Source organism: Urocitellus parryii, chromosome 9 (assembly GCF_045843805.1).
Source record: "Urocitellus parryii isolate mUroPar1 chromosome 9, mUroPar1.hap1, whole genome shotgun sequence".
Taxonomy (NCBI): domain Eukaryota; kingdom Metazoa; phylum Chordata; class Mammalia; order Rodentia; family Sciuridae; genus Urocitellus; species Urocitellus parryii.
Genome location: NC_135539.1, coordinates 94,039,217 through 94,060,483, shown reverse-complemented (window position 1 = coordinate 94,060,483; position 21,267 = coordinate 94,039,217). Strand labels below are relative to the sequence as shown.

At 44.6% G+C, this 21,267-nt stretch overlaps 1 protein-coding gene across 1 annotated transcript in view; it reads left to right on the top strand.

Annotated features, from left to right (window-relative positions):
* Nucleotides 1-10,325: 10,325 nt before the first annotated feature.
* Nucleotides 10,326-21,267, top strand: part of Stum (stum, mechanosensory transduction mediator homolog) — a 65,022-nt gene continuing 54,080 nt past the window's right edge. The window contains exon 1 of the mRNA XM_026405768.2: nt 10,326-10,640. Coding sequence (XP_026261553.1) covers nt 10,439-10,640 — 202 coding nt within the window. The 5' untranslated portion in view covers nt 10,326-10,438. The remainder of the gene's footprint in view (nt 10,641-21,267) is intronic.

Genomic DNA, 21,267 nt, shown 5'->3' with positions numbered 1-21,267 from the left:
ATGCACTGGAGTATCTAAAACTAAGTCAAAATAAAACTTTTTCTCTTTATAAGTTGATTATCTCAAGTTTTTTGTTATAGTGATGGAAAGCTGACTAACAACCCTTGGGACCGGGTAAAGATGACCTTCAAGATAAAAGACATGTTTTTCTCTCTCTTTCTCCTTCCCTCCCCCAAACCCACTTCTGCCTTTTCTTCTTTCTCTTCTTCCCTGTTTCTCTTTGAATTCTCCCTGGCTTCTTTCATCCAGGAGCGAGTCATCAGTTCTGGGACTCCCACTGCTTCCGAAAAGACATCAGCGAATTGGGGGATGTCTGGGACAGTTGAATAATAAAAATTGCATGTGGAGACACAGGAGTTGATTGGTTGCTTGGATGAGTAGGCGAATTCAATTCACATTGATGAACATCCAGGATGTGCCAGCCTGTGTGCTTAGCCCTGGGTGTGGGAGTGTGTATTAGGGAAGAGAAGGTGGGTCTTGTGGGGAGATTTTAGAAGCCCAAGCCTGACATTAGGGATGCTCAGAGGATGGGGAGAGGAATGGTCAGAATCCCTGTCCTCCACAGACTCTCCTTCTTTCAATTCCACTTGGGTCTCTGGAGATGGGGAGAAGAGGGAGACCAACTTTCAGATTCCAAGTCCTCTTCGTCATCTAGCCTTCTTAGCACCCCTCCCCCCACACACACCATTTTTGGTCCCCTCTGTCATGCCCACGGCCACCTGCAGTCTCTTTTTGTTACTGCCAGAAATAGCCTCAATCAAAGGAAGTTTCCAGTTAGGCATCTGACCGTTCAGAAAGTGCTCCCTCCCTGGTTGTTCCCGAGTGGAGGGAAAGAAACCTCAGGAAACGGAAGGAAGAAGTTTTGTTACCTGAGACCTGGGGGAGGTGGCATTCACGTGAGTGTCAGGATTAGAATTCTGAGGCTTCCTACCCGTCTTGGAGGGGTCTTTCCCTGAGACTGTCTAACTCTTGTCCTCTAGCCTGAGATTTGAGAGGTTCCCACACCCTCAGCTCAGGGGCTGGAGAGAGAGACAGTAGGGAATCACACAGATGTGGTCAAGGTCTGGCCAGATGAACCATGAGAGAGAACAAGTGGGGTGTTTTAAGGTAACCCCATTTTTTTTCTGCTCATGAGTTTGATTTATTGTTCAGGTCTTTGGTGGTAATTAGTAATTACAGGGAAACTCAAGACTTACTCACCACCAGGTTTAATCAAGACAACTGGTTTGTGTGTTGATTACGACTTAATAGATTTATTAGAAGCTGAGTGTGGTCTGAGTGAGGCTGGGCTGTTGCACTGGGAATTAGAAAAGAAGAATGAAAGCTAAAAGCTAGGAGGAAGGTGTGTGTGTGAGAGAGAGATAGGAGAGAAGAGAGGAAACCAGGACATTTTGAAAGGAATAAGCAAGTGGAATGGAGTGAAAATTGAGAGAAAACTTTTGGGATGAATCTTTCTAGAAATTCAAAGGAACCACGCAATGTTCAGTATTTAACTTTTCTGAGCTGCTGTTTCTTCACTATTGAAATGGATATAATTAATACCTACCTCATGGGGTGGTTGTGAAGGTCAAATGAGATTGTGTATATGAAAAAAACTGAACATGGTACCTGCTATAGTTTGGATCTTAAGCGTCCCCCAAAGGCCTGTATGTTGAGGGCTATGGTGCTGTCGGGAGGTGGTGGGACCTTTACAAGGTAGGGACCTCTACAGTGGGAGGAAGTGAGGTCATTGGGGGTGTGCCCTTGAAGAGAACAGTGAAACCCTAGCCCTTCTTTTTTCTTTCATTTTGCTTCCTGGCCACCAGGAGGTGAATGGTTTTCTACCCTGGGCCCCTGCCATAATGCATTGTGCTGCCACAGGCCCAAAGCAACAGGGCCAAGTGACATGAACTGAAACTTCTGAAGCCATTAGCCAAAAATAAACTCTTCTTTCTTTTAAATTAGTTATCTCAGGTATTTAGTCACAACATTGGAAAGCTGACTATCACAGTGTCTGACACCTAGAAGAGGAGTGAGTGGATAAAGGAAGGGGGAGGAAACAGAATGATAGAAGTCTATAGAACAGAGAGAAAGGTTACATGGAAGAGAATATTGGTAGAGACTGATTCAAGTGCTATATATAACTGTCATGGGAGAGAGAGCTACAAGCCCCCCCAACGTTGATTCTTCCCTGCTTCTATACTAATGCAATTTTTATTTTACAACAGAATAAAGTTTCCCAGCCTCTTTTGTAGTTGGATGAGTCCATGCCATAAATTCCAGCCAATGGATGTAAATGGAGGAGATCTAGAAATGTCCAGGGGCTGCCTTTGACAGGAAGACACAAGCCCTCTTCTCTCTCCTGCTCACTGGTTGGTGTGCCATCCTGCACCATGCAGATCAAATAATACCTTAGGAATGTCAGTGTGCTAGATGGAAGGAACCCGGATCCCTGGCTCTGCAGGCACCATGGAAGCACAGTCAGTCCTGATGATTTTGGGGAAATGAGATGCTTCACTGACCTAGACTTTGATGCAAGAGAAAAATAAACTAGTATCTTGTTTAAGCCACTTTGATATTGCACCTTTGTCGTACACAGCCCGAATGACTACATTCTAACTCAGAACTGCCCAATCAAACTTTCTGAAGGGATGAAAATGTTCTGTATGTACTCTGTCCAATATGGCAGCCACTAGCCACAAGGGGCCACTGAACCCTTGAAATGTGGTTAAGGTGGCTGAGGAACTGAATTTTAAGTCTTACTGAATTGTGATTATTTTAACTTTAAATTTAAGCAGTCACATGTGATTAATGGCCACCATATGCAGCAACATAATAACTCAAACAAGTGTCATGTGGAGTGTAGGCTACTGGATCCTCTCTGGAGACAACCCTTTTGCCCTTTAAGCTACTTCTTCAAGTAGAAAAGAGACCTCTGGGGAAGGACTGGTCCTCTTTTGCTTGTGCTGCAGCAGTGCAGGGACCTAGGAGTCCTTGATTCTTCAGAGAATGCAAATATGTCCAATTTCAACTGCTTTTATTTTTATTTATTTTTTTAAGAGTGAGAGAGAGAAAATTTTTTTTAATATTTATTTTTTAGTATTTGGCGGACACAACATCTTTGTCTGTATGAGGTGCTGAGGATCGAACCCAGGCCGCACACATGCCAGGTGAGCGTGCTACCGCTTGAGCCACATCCCCAGCCCCAATTTCAACTGCTTTTAGACCAGCAGGGCTTCTGTGGGCTCTCCTGTTCTCTCTCACAAGAGTGTTCTGCATTTTTCTTGATAACCTGTCTGCAGCTGCAGCCTTACCAACTTTAGAACAATATAAAAAACTGTTTGCATAAGAAGCAGAACTTGCCAGGGCAATGCTTTTGCTCTGAGTGTCTGCTGTAGGACTCTTAAAGAGATAGTAGTTTCCTCTTTGGCCTTGCTGGAACAATCTCAGCATGTTTTTCTCATATCATCAGACCCTAGTTTGGTGTTGCAAAGTTTCTTTCTTTGGTCCTTAGATACTGAACAAGGCAAGAATATGGTCTGACAGTGAGCCTGGGGCTCACTTTTATCACTATGAGAAATACCAGAGGTAATCAACTTATAAAGAAAAAAGGTTTATTTTAGCTCATAAGAGTTTCCAGTCCTTGATCAGGTAGACCCAGTGCTTTTAGGCTTATAATAGGTATGAAGATTGGCAATGGTAGGAGCATGTGGCAGAGTGAACTGCTCACCTTATATCAAGAAATGAAGAGAGAAGGAGGAGGGGGCCAGGGTCCTATAATCACTTTCAAGGGCACACCCCCAATAACCTAAAGACCTTTTACTAAGCCCCACCTCTCAAAGACTCCATCACCTCCCAATAGTGCTAACCCTGAGTATCAAGCTTTTAACATATGGGCTTTTGGGGGACATTTAAGATCCAACCCATAGCAGAGTCCTAGGGGCCTTCTGTTCAGAGCTGCTGCGTCCAAGCTCAGCCTTCCAGGATGGATAGATTCTGTCACCCTTTCCCTCTGACTTCCTGGGAGCACTTAAGTTTCCAAAGAATTCCATAAACAAATCTAGACTGCCTTATCTGATTGTTCTTCTACAGACAATATCCCTGACCCTATTGTAAAAATATAAGAGACCCACAGAAAAGAGGGCCTTTCCACTAGAACAGAGCCCCATGCTGAGAACAGCAGGGCACCTGATGGGAGGATGGGGCCCTCAAGCCTTCACTTGTTACCCTTGACTTCAGAAGCCTTTCTTCCCTCTTCTCCTGCTCCTTTCAAATATTACACTATTATGGGCTTCAGAGGCTGAGGGCGGAGAGCAAGTGTCTCTTTAGGAAGGAGGAGGAGAAATCTCACCCACAGAGGAATCAGAGAAATGAACCAGTTGTCCCAAAGACCTGAAATAATAATACTCTACCAAATAATGATCTAATTCCACAGTCCTGGTCTTTTGGGATGGGAAGGCTATAGACATGTAAAGTCTATATATTAGGCAAATGGATAAGGGAGGCACAGAGAGATGATTTGGTCTGACCAATCGCAGCTGAGAAGAGTGCAAATGTGAACAGAAACCAAGCTGGCACTCTGTCTTTAAGATCACATCTCACATGAGTAGGCTGTGTCTTAGAAAAGCACTCAGAAGATGGGTCACTGGAAGTCAGCATGGAGAAGGAAGTCCAAACATGTGGCTCATGTAATTCAAGAGACTTAGAAGGTTAATTACTAAATAGTCCACTTACTGTTTTTGTAGTAGACTGTGATCACAATAATTATGTTTGTCAATAGCATGCATCCTAGTCCCTTATCTGGTACCATCTATCACAGTACCATCTATGTCTTTGGAAGCACGTCTGTGTACTTCTCAGGTTTGATGGAGACTGTGTCAATCATAATATCTTGCCCATTACAGGCCATGTCAAACTTGGTACTCTACCCCAGCACACTGGCAACAGAGACTGATTCTAGAGGTGGGCTCATTACCCAAGATGGAGTAATCAAATTGCTTTCCTGTGAGAAAGAAAAAGCCTTTTTTTCTTGAGCTTGCTGGGCAGGATGTAATTCTGGGTTTTCAGAGGTCATTGAAGCCACATACAGAAGGAAGCAGGAAAGAGGTGGTAGGTGGGGGGTGGGGGAAATTTCAGACCTCCTTTGTACTTTGCAGTCATGTAAGGCCATTATATCACCTACAGTTCTGCCAGAGAGACAGAAGCATCAGAATCGAATAGATGATACATAGATGAGTTTTAGTCTCTTTTCTGTTGCTATAGCAAAATGCCTGAGACTGGTTATCTTGTAAAGAATAGAAATTTATTTGGCTCATAGTTTTGGAGGTTGGGAAGTCCCAGAGCGTGGCACCACCATTTGTTCGGCTTCTGGTGAGGTCCTTAGGTCACATCATAACATGCTGGAAGGCATCACTTGGTGAGGGAGCAAGCCAGAAAGAGCTTAGTTTTATAACAAACTCCACTTCCACAACAACCCCTAACTCACAAATAAATTCATCCACTAGAGTCCACATGACTTGATCAGCTCCCCAAATTCCAGCTTCCAAATACCATTAACGTGTAACTTTGGGATTACATTTCTAACTCACAAAATTGGGGGGGGACACATTCAAAGCATAGTAAATTGATAGGTAGACAGAGGGTGGATTTCTTACATGGAATTAGCTTACACAATTAGGGTCTTGCTTAGGGCAGGCAGTCAGTAAAGTGAAAGCCCTAAGTGGGCTGGAACCCATGGCAAGGATGGAAGCTTGATGGAATCCACAGGTTGCAGGCTGGAAGAAGGATCCAGGGGCACAGGACTGCAATTGTGGACCCAGCAGCTACTGGGAGTGTTTCTGTCAGGGAAGTCCTAAACCTGCTTTTAAAGAGCTTAAGTCAGGCTCACCCAGGATTATCTCCTGTTAATTAACTTGAAGTCAGCTGATTGGGGAGCTTACATCACATCTGCAGAATTCCTTCACCACAGCACCTGAAAGGGAATTTGACTCAGAGGTCTTTAGGGTGTGTGTGTGTATACCTCAAAATGGCTGCTGACCACCTCAATTGAGAGAAAATGTTTCCTGTAGTGATTCCTAAATGAAAACAACTTAGAAAGGGAATTCTGGGGGCCTAGGCAAGTTGACACATCCCAAAGCGGGATGTGTCCCCTGTCCCTGTTCTTTTTTTTTTTTTTTTCCCTCCCCATAAGCTAAATTGAGTTGGGTTTCTATCACTTGGGGTAAAAAAAAAAGGTGCTGATTCAATTGCCATTGATTTATTGAGTGCTTCACACATGTTATCTCACTTCGTTCCCTCACATACCCAAATGAGGCAGGTATTATTTACTGTTTTAGGGACTAAGATTCAGAGATGTTATGAAACTTGTCCAAAGACACAGAGCTTCAAAGTCTGTCTTTCCACTGCCCATGCCGCAGTACCAGTCCTTGCCCAAGGAAGCCATCCCAGTTGGAATGCAAATTCCTTATGCAGTTGGAAGCTGACTTAAGCAATTTTTTTTTTCCAGGTAAAAAGAGAAGTCCAAAGCTGATGTACTTTACTTTTTATTCAAGCCGATGACAGAACAAGGCCAAAAAATAGATTTTTATCTTCCAGACCCAATGCTTGGCCTAGATGAATTATTTGGCTGATGGAAGCAATCGTTTGATCTGTTTCCCTTGTTGTGTTTGTGTCTAATTTTTTTGAAGATTATGATTTAAGGTTTTTAACTTTTATTTGGAGGTCTATTCTTACATGAAATAAACTCTCCTACAAATGTCAGCCATCGTCACGATGTCAAACAGATGCTTGAGACACCTCTTGCAAGACTTTGAGTGCTTCACACATATTCAAGAGAAAAAGAAAAGTACAGAGGAACAACATCAGGTATGAGAGAGGGGGCTGCACTGCAGATTTGACAGATATTAGAAAGATCCCAAGAGGTCTTAGGATGAACTGAATGTCACAAACCCAACAACTTTGATGAAAAGGATGAATTCCTTGGAAATGGACACGGTGGGGGAGACCCCAGAGAGCTGAACCCCCTACCTGCCAAATCCAATGGGTATTTGAGATTATGTGACCTTTTTGTGGCATTTGCCACTGCTGATGGCATCCTCCTTGAAATCTTCCTATTTTGGCTTCTGGGAAACATGTTTCTCTATTTAAACTGCTTCCTTCCTCTTCCTTCTTTTTGCTTAATTGCAGAACCCTCTAGTGACTTTCCTTGCCCTTACTCCACATTTACATACAGGGCTTTAACTATCATTAGCATATGTCGATGCCTCCTAACTCTGTGACCCAAATTGCTTGGCTGAGCCTCCGTTTGATCCAATAGCCAGCAGCCATCTGGACAATTATCTATGCTAGCCATTTAATCAATGAGGTCCTGCCCACCCCCACTTTGTATGTCTTCAGACCCCTCAAACTCAACATTTTCTCTTTGTCTGCTAATAATAACCAGTTATGATTTGGGGCGTCTTCTCCCCTTCTGCATCCTTGAAGGTTGGGAACAGTTCTCCCATCCAGACTCCACATGGGCACCCCACAACCTATCCTTCTCACTCTAGGCCAAGTGCTCTTCCCAACCAATACATCTTATCATGCTGGTTTCAAAGCCTGGAGTCCTCTTTCTTTAACACACCTTCATTGAGAGGTGGGCTTATCTTTAAGCAGTCTTGTGACTTCTTTGATCAGAGCCCTGCGCCAGTGATAAGATGTGTGACTTCCAAGGTGAGGGCAGCAAAGTCCATGCAGGTTCTACGGGCCCTGCAATGCTCATTCTCTGGAGACCTCCTCTCAAGAAGTTCTCTGTCAGAACCCAGCCGCCGTATTGGAAAAAGCCAAGTCATATGCTTTGCAGCTGAGCCAGTTTTCAAGCTCTCCCAGTCCAGCTACCAGACCTGAAAATTCTTTTAGAAGTGAATTCTGTGACCCCAGCTGTTCAGGCCACCAGCCATTTGAGTGTTCCCAGCTGAGGCTCTGGATACCACAAAGCAAGGAAGAAATGTCTCAGCTGTGGGTTGGCCAATCTCCTGACCACAGACTGTGATCATAAATAAAATGGTTGTGTTAAGCTGCTAAATTTGAGGCTAATTTGTTACATAGCAATAGTAACTGGAACATTCATGTCACTCCCTTGCTTAAAATGTTTCAGTGATTCCCCATCTCCATCAGGATGAAGTCCAAGTTCCTTTAACTCCTGCCCACCTCATCAGATACAGCTCCTGTTCCTGCCCATCCCAGCCCTAGTCCCAGCCATACTACAATTCCTGGAATATTCGCTACTTTCCTAGGCTTTCAGACCTCCTATGAGCTGTTACTCTGGCTGGATATCAGGAAGATGACCAGATATTCATAAGATCGACTGGGTATTGTGGGATGCAAATTAATTTCTTTCTCTGAAATCCTTTTTTTTTTTTTTCCAGGAATAAAAATCAAGTGGCTCTAAAACAGTCCAGGTATCCTGCAAAAGAATATCTAGATCTTTGAATAAAATAATGGTTATGCAAATGGATTCCAAAGCCAGATTGCCCGCATTCAAACCCCAGCTCTGTCACTTCAAGTGGATGACTCTGTGCAGGCTACTTAATTTCTCCGAGCTTTAATTACCCGATCTGTAAAATAATAAATAAATAATACTTCATAAAGTTGAGGTAAGAATTAAATGAGTTAAAGGGTGTAAGATGTTTAGAATGGTGCCTGGCAGAGAATGCTTGGCTAAATAAGTGCTTGTTTAAAATAAAAGAAATCTGTTTACTCTTGTTCAAGGCCTGCTGAGTGTCACTTTTTTGGAGAGACCTCCTCTGATGTCTCCCGATACTGGCTGGTTTCACAGACAGGTCCATGTTGTCGCAGCACTTTCAGCATGTCACAGCTTGGCATTTGTCACTGCCTCTGTAATTCTAACACTGTGGTTGTCAGTGTCCCTCAGTTCATCTAAATGATTCTTGAAGGCAGAGGCTGAATTTTATTCATTTTTTTTTATTTCCCTAGAACCTGAGTCATAGTAGGCTTTCCATAAATGTGTATTAAATAGAATCTTGCTTTAGTTTTACAAACGCAGTAACTCAAGCCCAGGAAAGGCTAAATGAGTTCTTCTAAGCTATACAGGTAATTAGTGGCTAAACAGAAACGAAAACATTTTTTACTGCCAGGCCTAAACTAGTTATGTGTGTGTTAATATCACCACTAACCCCTGGCCATTTTGCTTTTAAAATGATTTATCAGATACTTATAAAATAATCCAAGTGCTTTTAGCATCTTCTGAGTCCCTGGACCGATTTAGCATAAATCACTATTATTCTTGGGGAAAAAAAAAAAAAGAGGATTACAGGGAAGGAAGTAGATTTGTCTCCTTCCAATTATTTAGACGATTTGCTGAATATCTGGATAATTCTGAAGCCTTGAATCTTCCTCATGTAAGAGGTTACTTTCATCCATTTACTCTTTCCAGATGCAGAAGTGAAAGAGGTATTACTGAGAAAATTAAATTCCATAGGGGGTCTCCTGCTGCCGTCTGGGACACCGCCAAATCTTGCTTAACTCAACTGCCCAATTGTCAACACCAGACGGCGCTGTGTCCTCACTCCGTCGAGTACACAAAAGACTGTGGTGACCCCCCTCCCACCTCGCCCACCCCCGCCAGCACAGTCCAGGGGATGCTTCCCAACACCCGCACCTCTCCTCTGCAGCAGGCGCATTTCTTTTCGCTTTTCGAGTCAGTGCGTGGACGAGAGTGTGTGGTGGTGGCGGTGGAGATGGTGGTGGCAGTGGTGGGTGTGGGTGTGTAGATCAGTGTCTCCTGATCTACACACCTGGCTCTGTGTTTGAAAAGCTGTATCTTCTGCTGGCAGCTCTATCATGGAACCCTGGATTGCTTTTCCTTCGTGACTTGAAATACATTTAAGTCAGAACGAATCGGAGGGTTATTAGGTACCAGGAGCTTGGTATCCCGTGCTCCCTTCGCCCTAGCGTTAAATGCATCCCCCAGAGGACGGGACTCAACCTTGACGCTTTGCCAACGGTGTCAGCTTAGCATGCACGCCTAGTTCGTGCTGTTCCTTGGGCGAGATTTGGGGTTCACCTGTCCGGGGAGGGCGAGGTGTGTTCATCCCACGTGGACAGCCAGCTGTCTTTGCGTTCCTCTTCTACTTTCTTCTCTTCGCCCTGATTTTTCATTCCTTTTGAGTGATGTGTTTGGTGGGGGGAGAGGGGTTAAAAGGGGGGCGGGGTTGGGACCCAGCAGGGAGGGGCGTCGGAGCGCTGTCACAGAGTGTCATGCTGCCCTCCCCGCCCTCCGCCGGGGGTGTGGAGCGCGGCAGAGCGAGCTGCAGAGGGCCAGGCGTGTGGGGACGCGGGAGGGCGGAATTCTCCGGGAGTCGCGCGGCACACGGAGCCCGAAGCCGGCGGTCGCCTGTTCCTGTGCGCTGGGCGGCATCCCGGGCATCGGTAGCCCGGCTCCCGGAAAGCGTGCCTGGCCATGGAGTCCTCGCATAAAGACGCCGAGACGGCAGCAGCGGCTGCGGCAGTGGCAGCGGCAGACCCCCGGGGGGCGTCCTCGTCGAGCGGGGTGGTGGTTCAGGTCCGCGAGAAGAAGGGCCCTCTGCGCGCCGCCATCCCCTACATGCCCTTCCCGGTGGCCGTCATCTGCCTGTTCCTCAACACTTTCGTGCCAGGACTGGGTAAGACTTGGTAGCTGTGACCCCTGAGACCCGGGGCCAGCCTCAGGAGGGCGGGTGGGAAAGGGGCTGGGCGCAGCTGGAGACACTCCGGCGGCGCCCACCGACTGCAACTGCTGCGCTGGCGCTCGCCAGTCGGTGCTCCCAGTGTCCGCTAGCAGGTGGCAAAAGAGTGTGGAATGGGCACTCCGCAGGAGAGGGGGCACTCCGCAGGAGAGGTGTCATTCCCAGGTCTCCAATCCACAGGCGAGGTGACTGGGCTTGGAAGAGCTAGAAACTTTGTGAGGAACGTTGGAGATCGCGGGCGGTGGCCCCGACGGCACCCAGGGCTCCGGGCTAGGCTCCTGTCCAGGCGTCGGGAATTCTGCCCCTCCTTTCCGTTGTGCGCACCCATTTAGCAATCCGTCTGGCTGCCTGGCAGGGCCCTGGTGTCATCGATATTCTAAATATTATGCAAGCCCATTCCTTCCTGGAGAGTGATGCCAGAGCAGGAGGGCCTCTGGAGCTTACTTGGTGGCTTTTGAGGAGTTGGTGGATCTAGGGGAAGTGGAGGCAAGCAGTGTATAGGGGTCACTCTGCAACCCCCTCTGCGTTCGCGGAGAGAGAGCTCTTTAACCAGTCTCTTCCACCTCCATCCCGAGTGCCAGCACCCCCGCAGGGCGCCAAGAGGATGGTGGGCGATTTTATTAGTTTGGATGCCTGTGGGTTTGGACTGTATCTGGCTGGCCAAAGGTGATCCACAGCAAGCGGAGAGCGTGCCCATGTAAGTTTGTGTTGGATTCAGGCTGCCTGGAGGGGCTCTGGTGACATTGATATTCTAAATATTAAAAACAGAGGTCCATCACAGAGGTAGTGATACAGGATGAGTAGAGGTAGAGAATGAGCCTTTTCCCTGACACTCCTTCCCTTAACCCCAAATCTCTGCCTATACCTCCTCCCCCACCTCCAACTTGACCACTAGCCACTGATCTTGTGTGCAGAGATGTGACCCCTCTCACTGGTGCTGGGGGTGGCGGGGAGAGGCTGACACCTATTGCTTTCACCTCGGGAGAAAGCCTGCCCCTTTCCGGCTAGCCAGTTGCCAGCACAAGGGTGCGAGTTCCCAAGAGCAGAGGTCAGCTCCAAGTGGTTTTGTGTTTTACTTTGGCCTTTCTCACGGCCTTGCCCTTAGTCAGCTTGAAGGGACCTCATGGCAGTGGTCACCAAGGACATGCCCACCCACAGAGGACCTGTTCATTTTCCCCTTGTCACATATTTGTATATGTGCCCCAGGGGTCTGTGTTGCCTGAGCAGAAAATTGAGTAGTCTTTAGTTGGGCTTCCCTCTTCAGACATGCCTTCAGCAACCTGACTGCGTCCCCTTGACCCGATTCGGTGTCATCAGACCAGCCCTTCTTGTACTTTAGAGACTGTCAGGAGGCAAGCTGATGCTAATTTAGTTGTGTCAAAAATTTCTACCTGCTAGAGTAAAAAGAGACCTCCTGTCATCTCTCTGGAGAATGTAAAGATCATAAGCATCTGGTTTCTACTTTTTTTTTTTTTTAAAGTGGTGAAGTAAATGCCACCCTATAGGCTTTTGAGGAAACAAATGCATTGGTGCCAGATGGGAGTGGTTGCAAAAGTTCCTGTTGCCCAGGGAACCACCCCTGTGGGAGACCTGCCACAGGAGATAGCAGCTGCCCATCCATGCACCTTGCATGCCCAGCTGGGTTTCACTGGCTAGGTACCTTTTCTACCCTTAGTCTAGCTTCAATGACAGGATCCATTCAACTCAACTCTGACACGTACTCCCAGCATCCAGCTTCAGTTCCTTCACAGTTGGCTTTGTTAGATCAGAATCCCATGGGATTTTAATTAAACATACACATGTGGTGCGTGTACACACACAACTTTCTCAGAAGCCAGGAGAAAATAAAGGGGAAAAATAAGCAAACTGCAAAAGTAATGAAACAGGTGAGACATGGGTGTAAAGACTTTTGAATTTCCAGTGACTTAACCCAGGCATTCTTCCCGTCCCCATTTTGCTACAGTATAGTTTCTTGGGTGCACAGGTCCTGTCTCCTGTCCACAAAGAATGTGAGCTCCCTGACCCTTGGTAGTGTTTCTTATCTGTAAGTCAGGGACACCTGTCTCTCCAGATTGTTGGGAGGATGAAATGTGATTACCTAAAGCCCAGGGTCAGGTACATAGGAACATGACCAGAGATGGTGGGTCTATCCTGCTATTTTTGCTCTTCTGCAGAGCTGAGCCCTGTTCCCATCTGCAGGTGGGGGTTGCTGTAGCAGTGGCTGCATTGCTTCTAATCACTTCTGTTCTTTCTGCTCAACTCTCCACCTGTAGTGGGGAGACCTCAACAGATCATGCAAATCTTGCAGGTAGTTGGTGTTTTGTTTTGTTTTGCCTCCCTCTCCTGCCCCCCTCACCCCAACTACCTCTGCCTAGGAATGGTTTGAATTGGCCCCAGCTCTTGGTATTCCTCTCCTTAGCCCAGATCTTCTCCAAATCCTCTTGCCTTATTGGAATATCCAGTGACAACTGAACATCCATGCTGTTTCTGCTCTTTGATGAAATGCTGCTCCTTTCAATGTGTTCACTCATTCATTGGGTCAACACAGACATCCACCAAATGCCAGGCAATGGGGTATATGAGAATCAATGAATCAGTCAAGATGTCCTGGACTGTTAAGGAACATTGATAAAACTTTGCTGAGTGCTATGGGGGCAGGGAACAGAGTATTTTAGCAGCAATTAATTGTTCCTGAGGGTTGGAGAGAGCACCTTCCAGAAGTAGTGGTGGGTTAGAACCTTCTGAGGAAATCTACCTATCTGCCATCCTCACTACAGTCCCACTCCCTGGGAACTATGTAGACCACTGACCCAAAGATTCCTTCATTTTTCTAGAAACTTCCTTCCTTAAAAGTCCTCTCCTTGTTTGCCAACTGGATGAGAGAATAGGCTTTTTTTTTTTTTTTCTCTGATGTAGGTATCTCAGGTCTACCTAGTCTTCAGGACCTTGGAGAAGCCCCATCCTTAAAATTCCCCAGATTCTTCTCTATCCAAGCAACAGTGCTTATCATGTTCATACCATAAGAGATGTTTCCTCTCCTGAGAAGTGCATGGGAAGGAGAGGTAATTTATGATCATCTGACTCCTCATTAGAACATGACAAACAATTTCTTAAAATGGACTATTGTGAGAGAGTGATCCCCAGCCCTGCTTATTGAAATTCTGCTGATTAAGATCATTGCCAGTATCTTCATGTCCAATAGAAGGTGTAGATGTATATATGCCATTTTTCATGCATGTAATGAAAATTAATTGCTATGCCCCCAAATGGTCATAGAATTTGTCAGTGAAGGATTATAACTGTGCTTCCATATTTAAAAATTATATCTATTGTGATTTGGAAAGACAAAAATGTTGATGACTCAGATAGGGACAGGGAAAGTGGGAAGGAAGACCGACCATTAACCACTCCATCACACTGATGCTGGCCATTAATCTACTGTTCAATATTACACAAACATTTAATCTATCCCTAATACACTGCTTACTCGTTGACACCATTAAAGTCTTGTTTCTCTAGTAAGAGCACCATAGGCTGGCTCAGCTTCTATGTCTCTTTCCTTTAGGCCTGAGACTCAAACAGATGATTAATCATGCCTACCTTGTGGCATCTTTTGTATTGATGACCTTGTGTTACTGTTCTGAGAGTTCATTCTTTGCCTAGCTACATAGATTGTAAATTCCTCGAGAGCAGCAACTATTTTAAATTTCTCCTTGAAACAGTTTGCTATAAATGAATACACGTTGACAGAATTATACTCCTGGAGCAGGCGTTAGAGATCATCTGGTCCAATGCCTTTCTTTTATCTATAAGTGAAGTAGGCCTGAGGATGCATGGACCAAGCAGGTTTGCCTCCTCTCAACCCTACTTCTGGCAGCCATAAAGAGCCACCCCAAGATGAAATTAACCTAAAGGGCAGTGAGTTTTTATTACAGTGGAAGGATGGTAGGCTCCAGGAAAGAGGTTCTCTGAGGATGACATGAGATGGTAATAGTCCATATAATAGAGACTATTATTGGGACACTGCGAGAAATCAAGATTTCAATAAGAAACAGAAAGAAAGCAAAACCCATAAGGCAATAAAGATAAAAAGCTATGCAAAATCATTAAGATCCCAAGGTGAAGCAAACTGCCCAAAGAGATCAGAAGGTTATAGGTTTCAAAAAATAATAGGAAGGTGCCAAACAATAATTAAAGTGAGGAAGGATTAGGAAAATATTAGGGCTATGATACACAAGGCATATGTTTCTTCTGACAAAGGGAAAAAGGAAAGGTAGTCATAAACTTCAGGAAAACAGAAAAAACATTTTTATGAAAGGCATAACTCAAACATGAAGCAGTCCAAAATGTGGCCTGATTTGCAGTAAGTGGTAGAATTTAAGATAGATTCTTAAATGCATAGGTCTATGTCATTGGAACAGTGGTACAGGATATGGGCTCTTTTACTCTGCAGTCAAGAACATTTGCTTAGTCATAATGATATAAATGCTGCTCAGTGCTTTTCAATTTCTAAAGCCAACAGCAAACCACTGAAGACTCCTTAAGAATAGCTACAAAGGAGCATATAAAGATTTCCCACCTTGACAATGTAAAATGAAAAACACAGCTTGCAGAAGTTGGAGAATGAAAGAGGAGAGAAGTAGAATTGTGAGAGAGTAAAATTATTGTTCCCAATCATTCACTGTTCTCCCTGAAAGGGGATGATTGCGCATTCCCACCTGATGCCATATGGCTTGGCTGCCTCTTGTAGGGAGAGAATACTTCCTTCCTTGCTCATTGATAGCAGACTTCCCATGTGACTTGCTTTGGCCTATGAAGTAGGAATAGAAGTGGCATAGGACACACTGAACTGACACTGTAAGAAGCATTGTTAGATTCTGCCATTGTTCTTTCTCCTTTTGCAAGAATAATGGCAGGTCTCATAGGGGTACTATGTTTCCACCTGGTTCCCAACACATCAGAAACAGGGTATAACAGGCCATGTAAATGAGAAATCAGCTTGAGTTGCTGAGATTTTGTTGTTAGCATTGTTACTGTCCCAGAATTATGTGCCAAAGCTGACTAATATGTAGAGTTAGTGTAGAGACATGAATAACCACTTCATATAAAGTGGGGAATCAAGTGATATTGGGTATAATTGACAAATTAAGAAATAAATAGTACCAAAGTGATTGGTGAATAAACTGCACTGGTAAAATTGGGGCCATGGAACAATAGTGATGTGCTGGAACAAAGTTGGAATGAGAGTAACATGGAGATAAAGTGTGGTGTAGGCAAGCTAACTCTTAAGTGTCATAGCATAAATTCAGTAAGTGATGCTTCAAGTTGATGAAATATGAAAGAGTAAGATAAGCACACTGGAGATTAGAGAGAAACTGCAGAATTACCACTGTATTGGCATCATTGATTTTCCTCTGTCTACTGGCTCATTCCTCAAAGCATATATACCTGCTTAAATTATCTCTCATCTTTTAAAAATAGTCTTTCTTGAGCTTGCACCCCCTCTTTGGTCATTGCGCATTTATTTGTCCCCCCCAAGAGCAAAATTCCCTGTAAGTCTTCTCTGTTGTCTCCAGTTTCCTCTCTGTTTCTTGTGAATCCTCTCTATTTATGTTCTACCCCTATCACTCAGCTGTACTGCATTTGTGAGGGTCACCAATTTCTTCCAAGTTGCTAAAGGCTGTGGTCAATTCTCTGCCTTCCTCTTCTTGGCCCTCTAGGTAGTGTGGAGTTCTTGCTCCTTAAAATGATTTCTTCACTTGGCTTCTGTTTCCTTATATCTTGTGGCTCCTTCTCTGTTTCTCTTGCTCTTCTTAACTTGGAAATTCCCCAGCACACCATCTTGTTGACTTTGATCTTCTCTTTTCTACCCATACTTACTCCCTTGATGACCTTGACCAATCTCTGGGCTTTAAATTGCCATCTCATGATGATGCCTCCTAAATTCAGATCCTCAGCTCAGCCCTCTACCTTGAACTCCAACTGTCTTATATCCAACTGTCTTCTTCACATCTCCTCTTAGAAACCAAAGATATCCTAGACTTGGCCAAACTCTTGGTCTTCTTCCCCAAATCTGCCTCTCCTTCAACTTTCTTCATCTCAGTAAAATGGCATCCTTCCATTGACTTGGAACAAAAACTGGCTCTCGCCCTTGAGTCCTCTTTTTCTCACACCCTATACCCAATCTGTGAGGAAACACTCTTGGCTCTGCTTTCAAATTCTATTAATTATCTGACCACTTCTTACCACTCTGGCTCAAGCCTCCATCTTCTGAATTATTTCAATAGCTTCTTAAATGGTCTGTTTGCATTTATTGATGTCCCTTACAGTCTGTCCTCACCATATCAACCAGAGTGATCTTCATAAAACAAAAGTGAGTCATATCATGTCACTTTTGACCCCAAATCCTCACGATTCCCATGTCACTCAGAGTAAAACTCTGTACTACCATAGACCAGAATCTTCCAATAGAAATAATAATCTAAATCACACATGGAATTTTAAATTTTCTAGCACTTATATTATGAAAAGTAAAAAAGAACAGGCAAAATTAACCTTAGGCAAAATTAACTTATTTGACTTAAGGTAATATATCCAAAGTGTTATCATTTCAATATACAGCACAAGATCATTGATGGGATATTTTGTGCTTCCATTTTTGTGTAATGAGTTCTCAAAATCCAGCATGTTTTATCTACTTGCAGCACATCTCAATTTGGACCTGTGTAATTTCAAGTGGATGTGTAAACAAAATTTGCATTTCTTCTGAGATGTGAGTGGGAATGGATGTGGTCAGTAAGAGATGTATGTTTTATTTCAATGAAATGTAGACAGCCTGCTCAGCAAAGGAGAATGACTTCAGCAGCATTTCTCTCTCTCTAGACGTGCTTTGTGCTCCTACTATATGCCAGGTCTGTGGCTGGAGCTGGGGTGCAGTCAAAGAAGATGAATCCCTGACTTCCAGGAGCTGACAGGCTAATGGGAAAGCAGACTCATGAACACAGATGGGGGTTTGTGCTTTCAGGGAGCATGCAATTCAGTTTGCCTGGGGCCCATGCAATTCAATCTGCAGCAGTGAGGGGATGCTTTCCTAGCAAACTTGGATACTTTGGAAATGAGCAACAGGCTGAACAGAGTGACCTGAAGGACACTGAACTAAATGATTGCAGTTCTGTGTCAGATTCATGATGCCACAAAGCCTCATGAAAAGGGAGGTGAGCCAGGAGGAGGAGGCTTCAGGCTCATTCTGATTTCTCAGTAGCATGACTGTGAGCAGGTCGCTTATTCTGTCTGACCCTCTGTTCCTCTGTTGTAAAAATGGAAATAATAATCTCTGCTTAGATGCCTCACAAGGTCATTATGCTCTGTTAACTGCAAAACACTCCATGGTTGTAAAGTGTTATCATTATAAATTAGCATTCACGTCAATTGACAGTTGCAAAATTGCCTTTATTCCCAAGATCATTTCTGGAGTCTTTCTCAGGGTGACACCAGCGGACGGATGTGCTGTGCAACAAGCACTTCCACCTTTTTCAGCTTCTTGGTCCCACACGTCTGAAAGAGCTAAGACCTGGAGTTCCTTCTGGCATCTTTGTTAGTCAGTTTTCTATTTCTATAACAAAACAAGTGAGATAATTAACTTATAAAGAGAAGAGAGGAAAGGTTAATTTTTTCTCATGGTTTTGGAGATTTCAGTCTGTGATTGATCGGTCCCATTTCTTTGAGCCTGTGGCAAGCAGGAGCATATGGCAGAGCAAAAGCATTCACTTCACTGCCAGGAATCAAAAGGGGGGGAGAAGAAGGTCCCACTGTGCTCTTTGAAGGCATGTCCCCAATCACCTATGGTTCTCCCACAGGCCCCATCTCCTAAAGGTCCACAGCACCTCCCAATAGTGCCATCCTGGAGATGAAGCCTTTAACTTTAGTTTTTGGGACTCATTCAAAATCCAAACTATAGCACCTGATCAACATCACACACCTGACACATTGGAGTGAAGGGCAAGAGCCCACATTCTCTAGGTTGGGTTTAACACACTAAGTGGAAGGTTTCTACATGATCCTCTTCAAACCCTGGACCTACGCAAGGGATGTGTCTTTGAGGGTAACTTTATAAATTGTTAAAAGGTTGTAGGGATATTGCTGTGTTGAATCAGTGTGTATGTTTAGTGGGGTACAGAAATGTCCCCATAGGCTTTACCAATAGTTATTTTACTATAAAAATTAGAGGACAGTTCTTGATTTTTTCCCCATAGCCTCAAGACACGTACTCACCTAATCTTGAAACCCTGTCACTTGGGGCAGTGTGGGGTGGCGGGTTCATTTTCAGCAAGAGACTTTTTTCCTTGAGAATGGAGTGCCAACCCTCCCTGGCGTAGGCTGAGTACATTTTCTCAAAGCCATGCTAGGGGAAAGCTGATAAGGGGACAATATTTTCCGAATTGAAAGGCAGAACATGGGGATTAACTATGTCTTTATTTTATGAAAGGTCTTGAATTACTTTGGGAAAAAAGTCACTTTTCTGAACCAACTAAAAAGACATGATACTAGGGCTGTCCTTGAACCTAAATGTGTGGAAGTTCTCTCCAGGGTCCTCTGTTTAGCCAAGCTCTTGACCAGTTCTGTTGACTGAGAAGTTTGACCCTGAGGCCAAGAATAGTTTGACTTTGCTGGTGAAGAACATTCCAAAAACTTCAACAAAAAGAAAATGATCCAACTTTCCTAAGGCCAAGGAACTTTAGGGCCTCTTGAACCCTCTTCAATTTACAGACAAGAAAAGGGATCTCCCATTTATTCCAGGGTCTTCCCCAGAATCTCACCTGCAGTTACCCCCGTACCCTGGCCTTCCTGCCTGGTTTGATGTAGAGGGTCAATTCATATTTGCTGAATTAATTGCATGTTCCAGAGTAAATAAAAATCTGGGGAGGATTGTGGACAGGTCAGAGCTGGCCACCAGGACCTTCTCCTTACTGCCCTAGCCTCTCCCCATCACAATAAATGCTATTGAGAAATATTTACTATACTAGATTTTAGAAATTATATTTATTCTAGATAAATATTTATGTGTAAATATTTACTATACCACACAAGTCTGTCTCTGTCTGTCTGCCTATTTCTCTCTCTCTCTCTCTCTCTCTCTCTCAGTTTTGGGGATTGAAACAGGATGGGGGAGGTGCTCTACCACTGAGCTACATCCTCATTCCTTTTTTTATTTTATTTTGACACAGGGTCTCGCTAAGTTGCTTAGGTCCTCCCTAAGTTGATGAGGCTGGCCTGGGACTTGAGATCCTCTTGCCTCAGCCTCCCCAGCCTCTGGGATTGCAGGCATGGGTCACCAAAGCTGAATCACAAGTCTCTCTTTCAAATTGTACAACTGGGTGGTCTTTAGTAAGTTTGCAGCTTTTTGCTCATTCCACAGCCCTCATTGCAATCTCACTATTTGACCACTTCTCTTTCAGAACCTCATAAGCTTCCTGCAACAAGAACTCCTTAGAACAGGTGCTCTTGAGGAAGAGGGGTTGGTTGGAGACCCATAGCCTTGCTCTTTCAGAGTTCTACAGGGGCAGGATCCCCATCTCAGAAGAGGAGGCCCACCTTGATGCTCCAGGTAGACCAAAAGAGTCCAGAGGCCAGGGAACACTTTAGGCCTATGATGTTTTACAAAGAAGCATCTTTGTAAAACACTCCCTTGGGACATTCTCTCAATGGAAATGGAATAGCCTGGTGCCAGTGGCATCAGTTGGATGGCAGGTGTGACCATGGGAAGGCAGCCACTTTCTCTGGGAAAAAATGGACTCTCTGGTTCTGGTCAGGGGTGGAGCGCTGGTCTGTGAAATGTCACTCTTGGGGCAAATTGCTGACAGATTCTCCAATAGCCATTAGATGGAAATGGAACTTCCCAGGTTGTACCTGGGGGTGGCTGTGGTATTACCTTACCATGCCAATAGAATTTCTATGTTAGCAGATGAAGCACATCTCTGTTCATATCTCAGCTCTGATCATTGCCTTCTATTCTGAGCTCTTCAGTAGCTCCCCACTGTCCATTGAACTAAGTTCCTATTCCACATTGGACCCCTCAGGGTCTAGTGAATGTCACCTGTATCTTCCCTCCCTTTATTTATTTATGCATGTTGCTCCTGCCCTACTTCCTGCCTGGAATACCTTCCCCGCCATCACAGTCTAACTCCTATGTAGCCCTCTTCAAATGCCCTCTTCACCACTCCAGTGAGGTGGGCTCCTCCTTCCTGGAAAGATCGAGTCACTTAGAATGGACATTTCTCTTGCTCTGTCTTAAATTCTGGTTCTTTTGTGGTTGCCTTAATCCTCTTGTGTGAAATCCTCTCCTTCAGGGTGAATGCTGTGGTTTACTTATCTTCTACCTCTCATAGCACCTGCTGCTCTTCCAGCGAGTATTTGTTAAACTGAAGATACATATACATTCTATTAGTTGGAACAATGGAGTCAAGAGCAGATCTGCTATTGTATCGAAGCATCCTCCAAAGGCCTAAGTGTTCAAGGTTTGGTGATGGAACCTTTCAGAGAAGGAGCCCAAGGGGAGGAAGTTAGG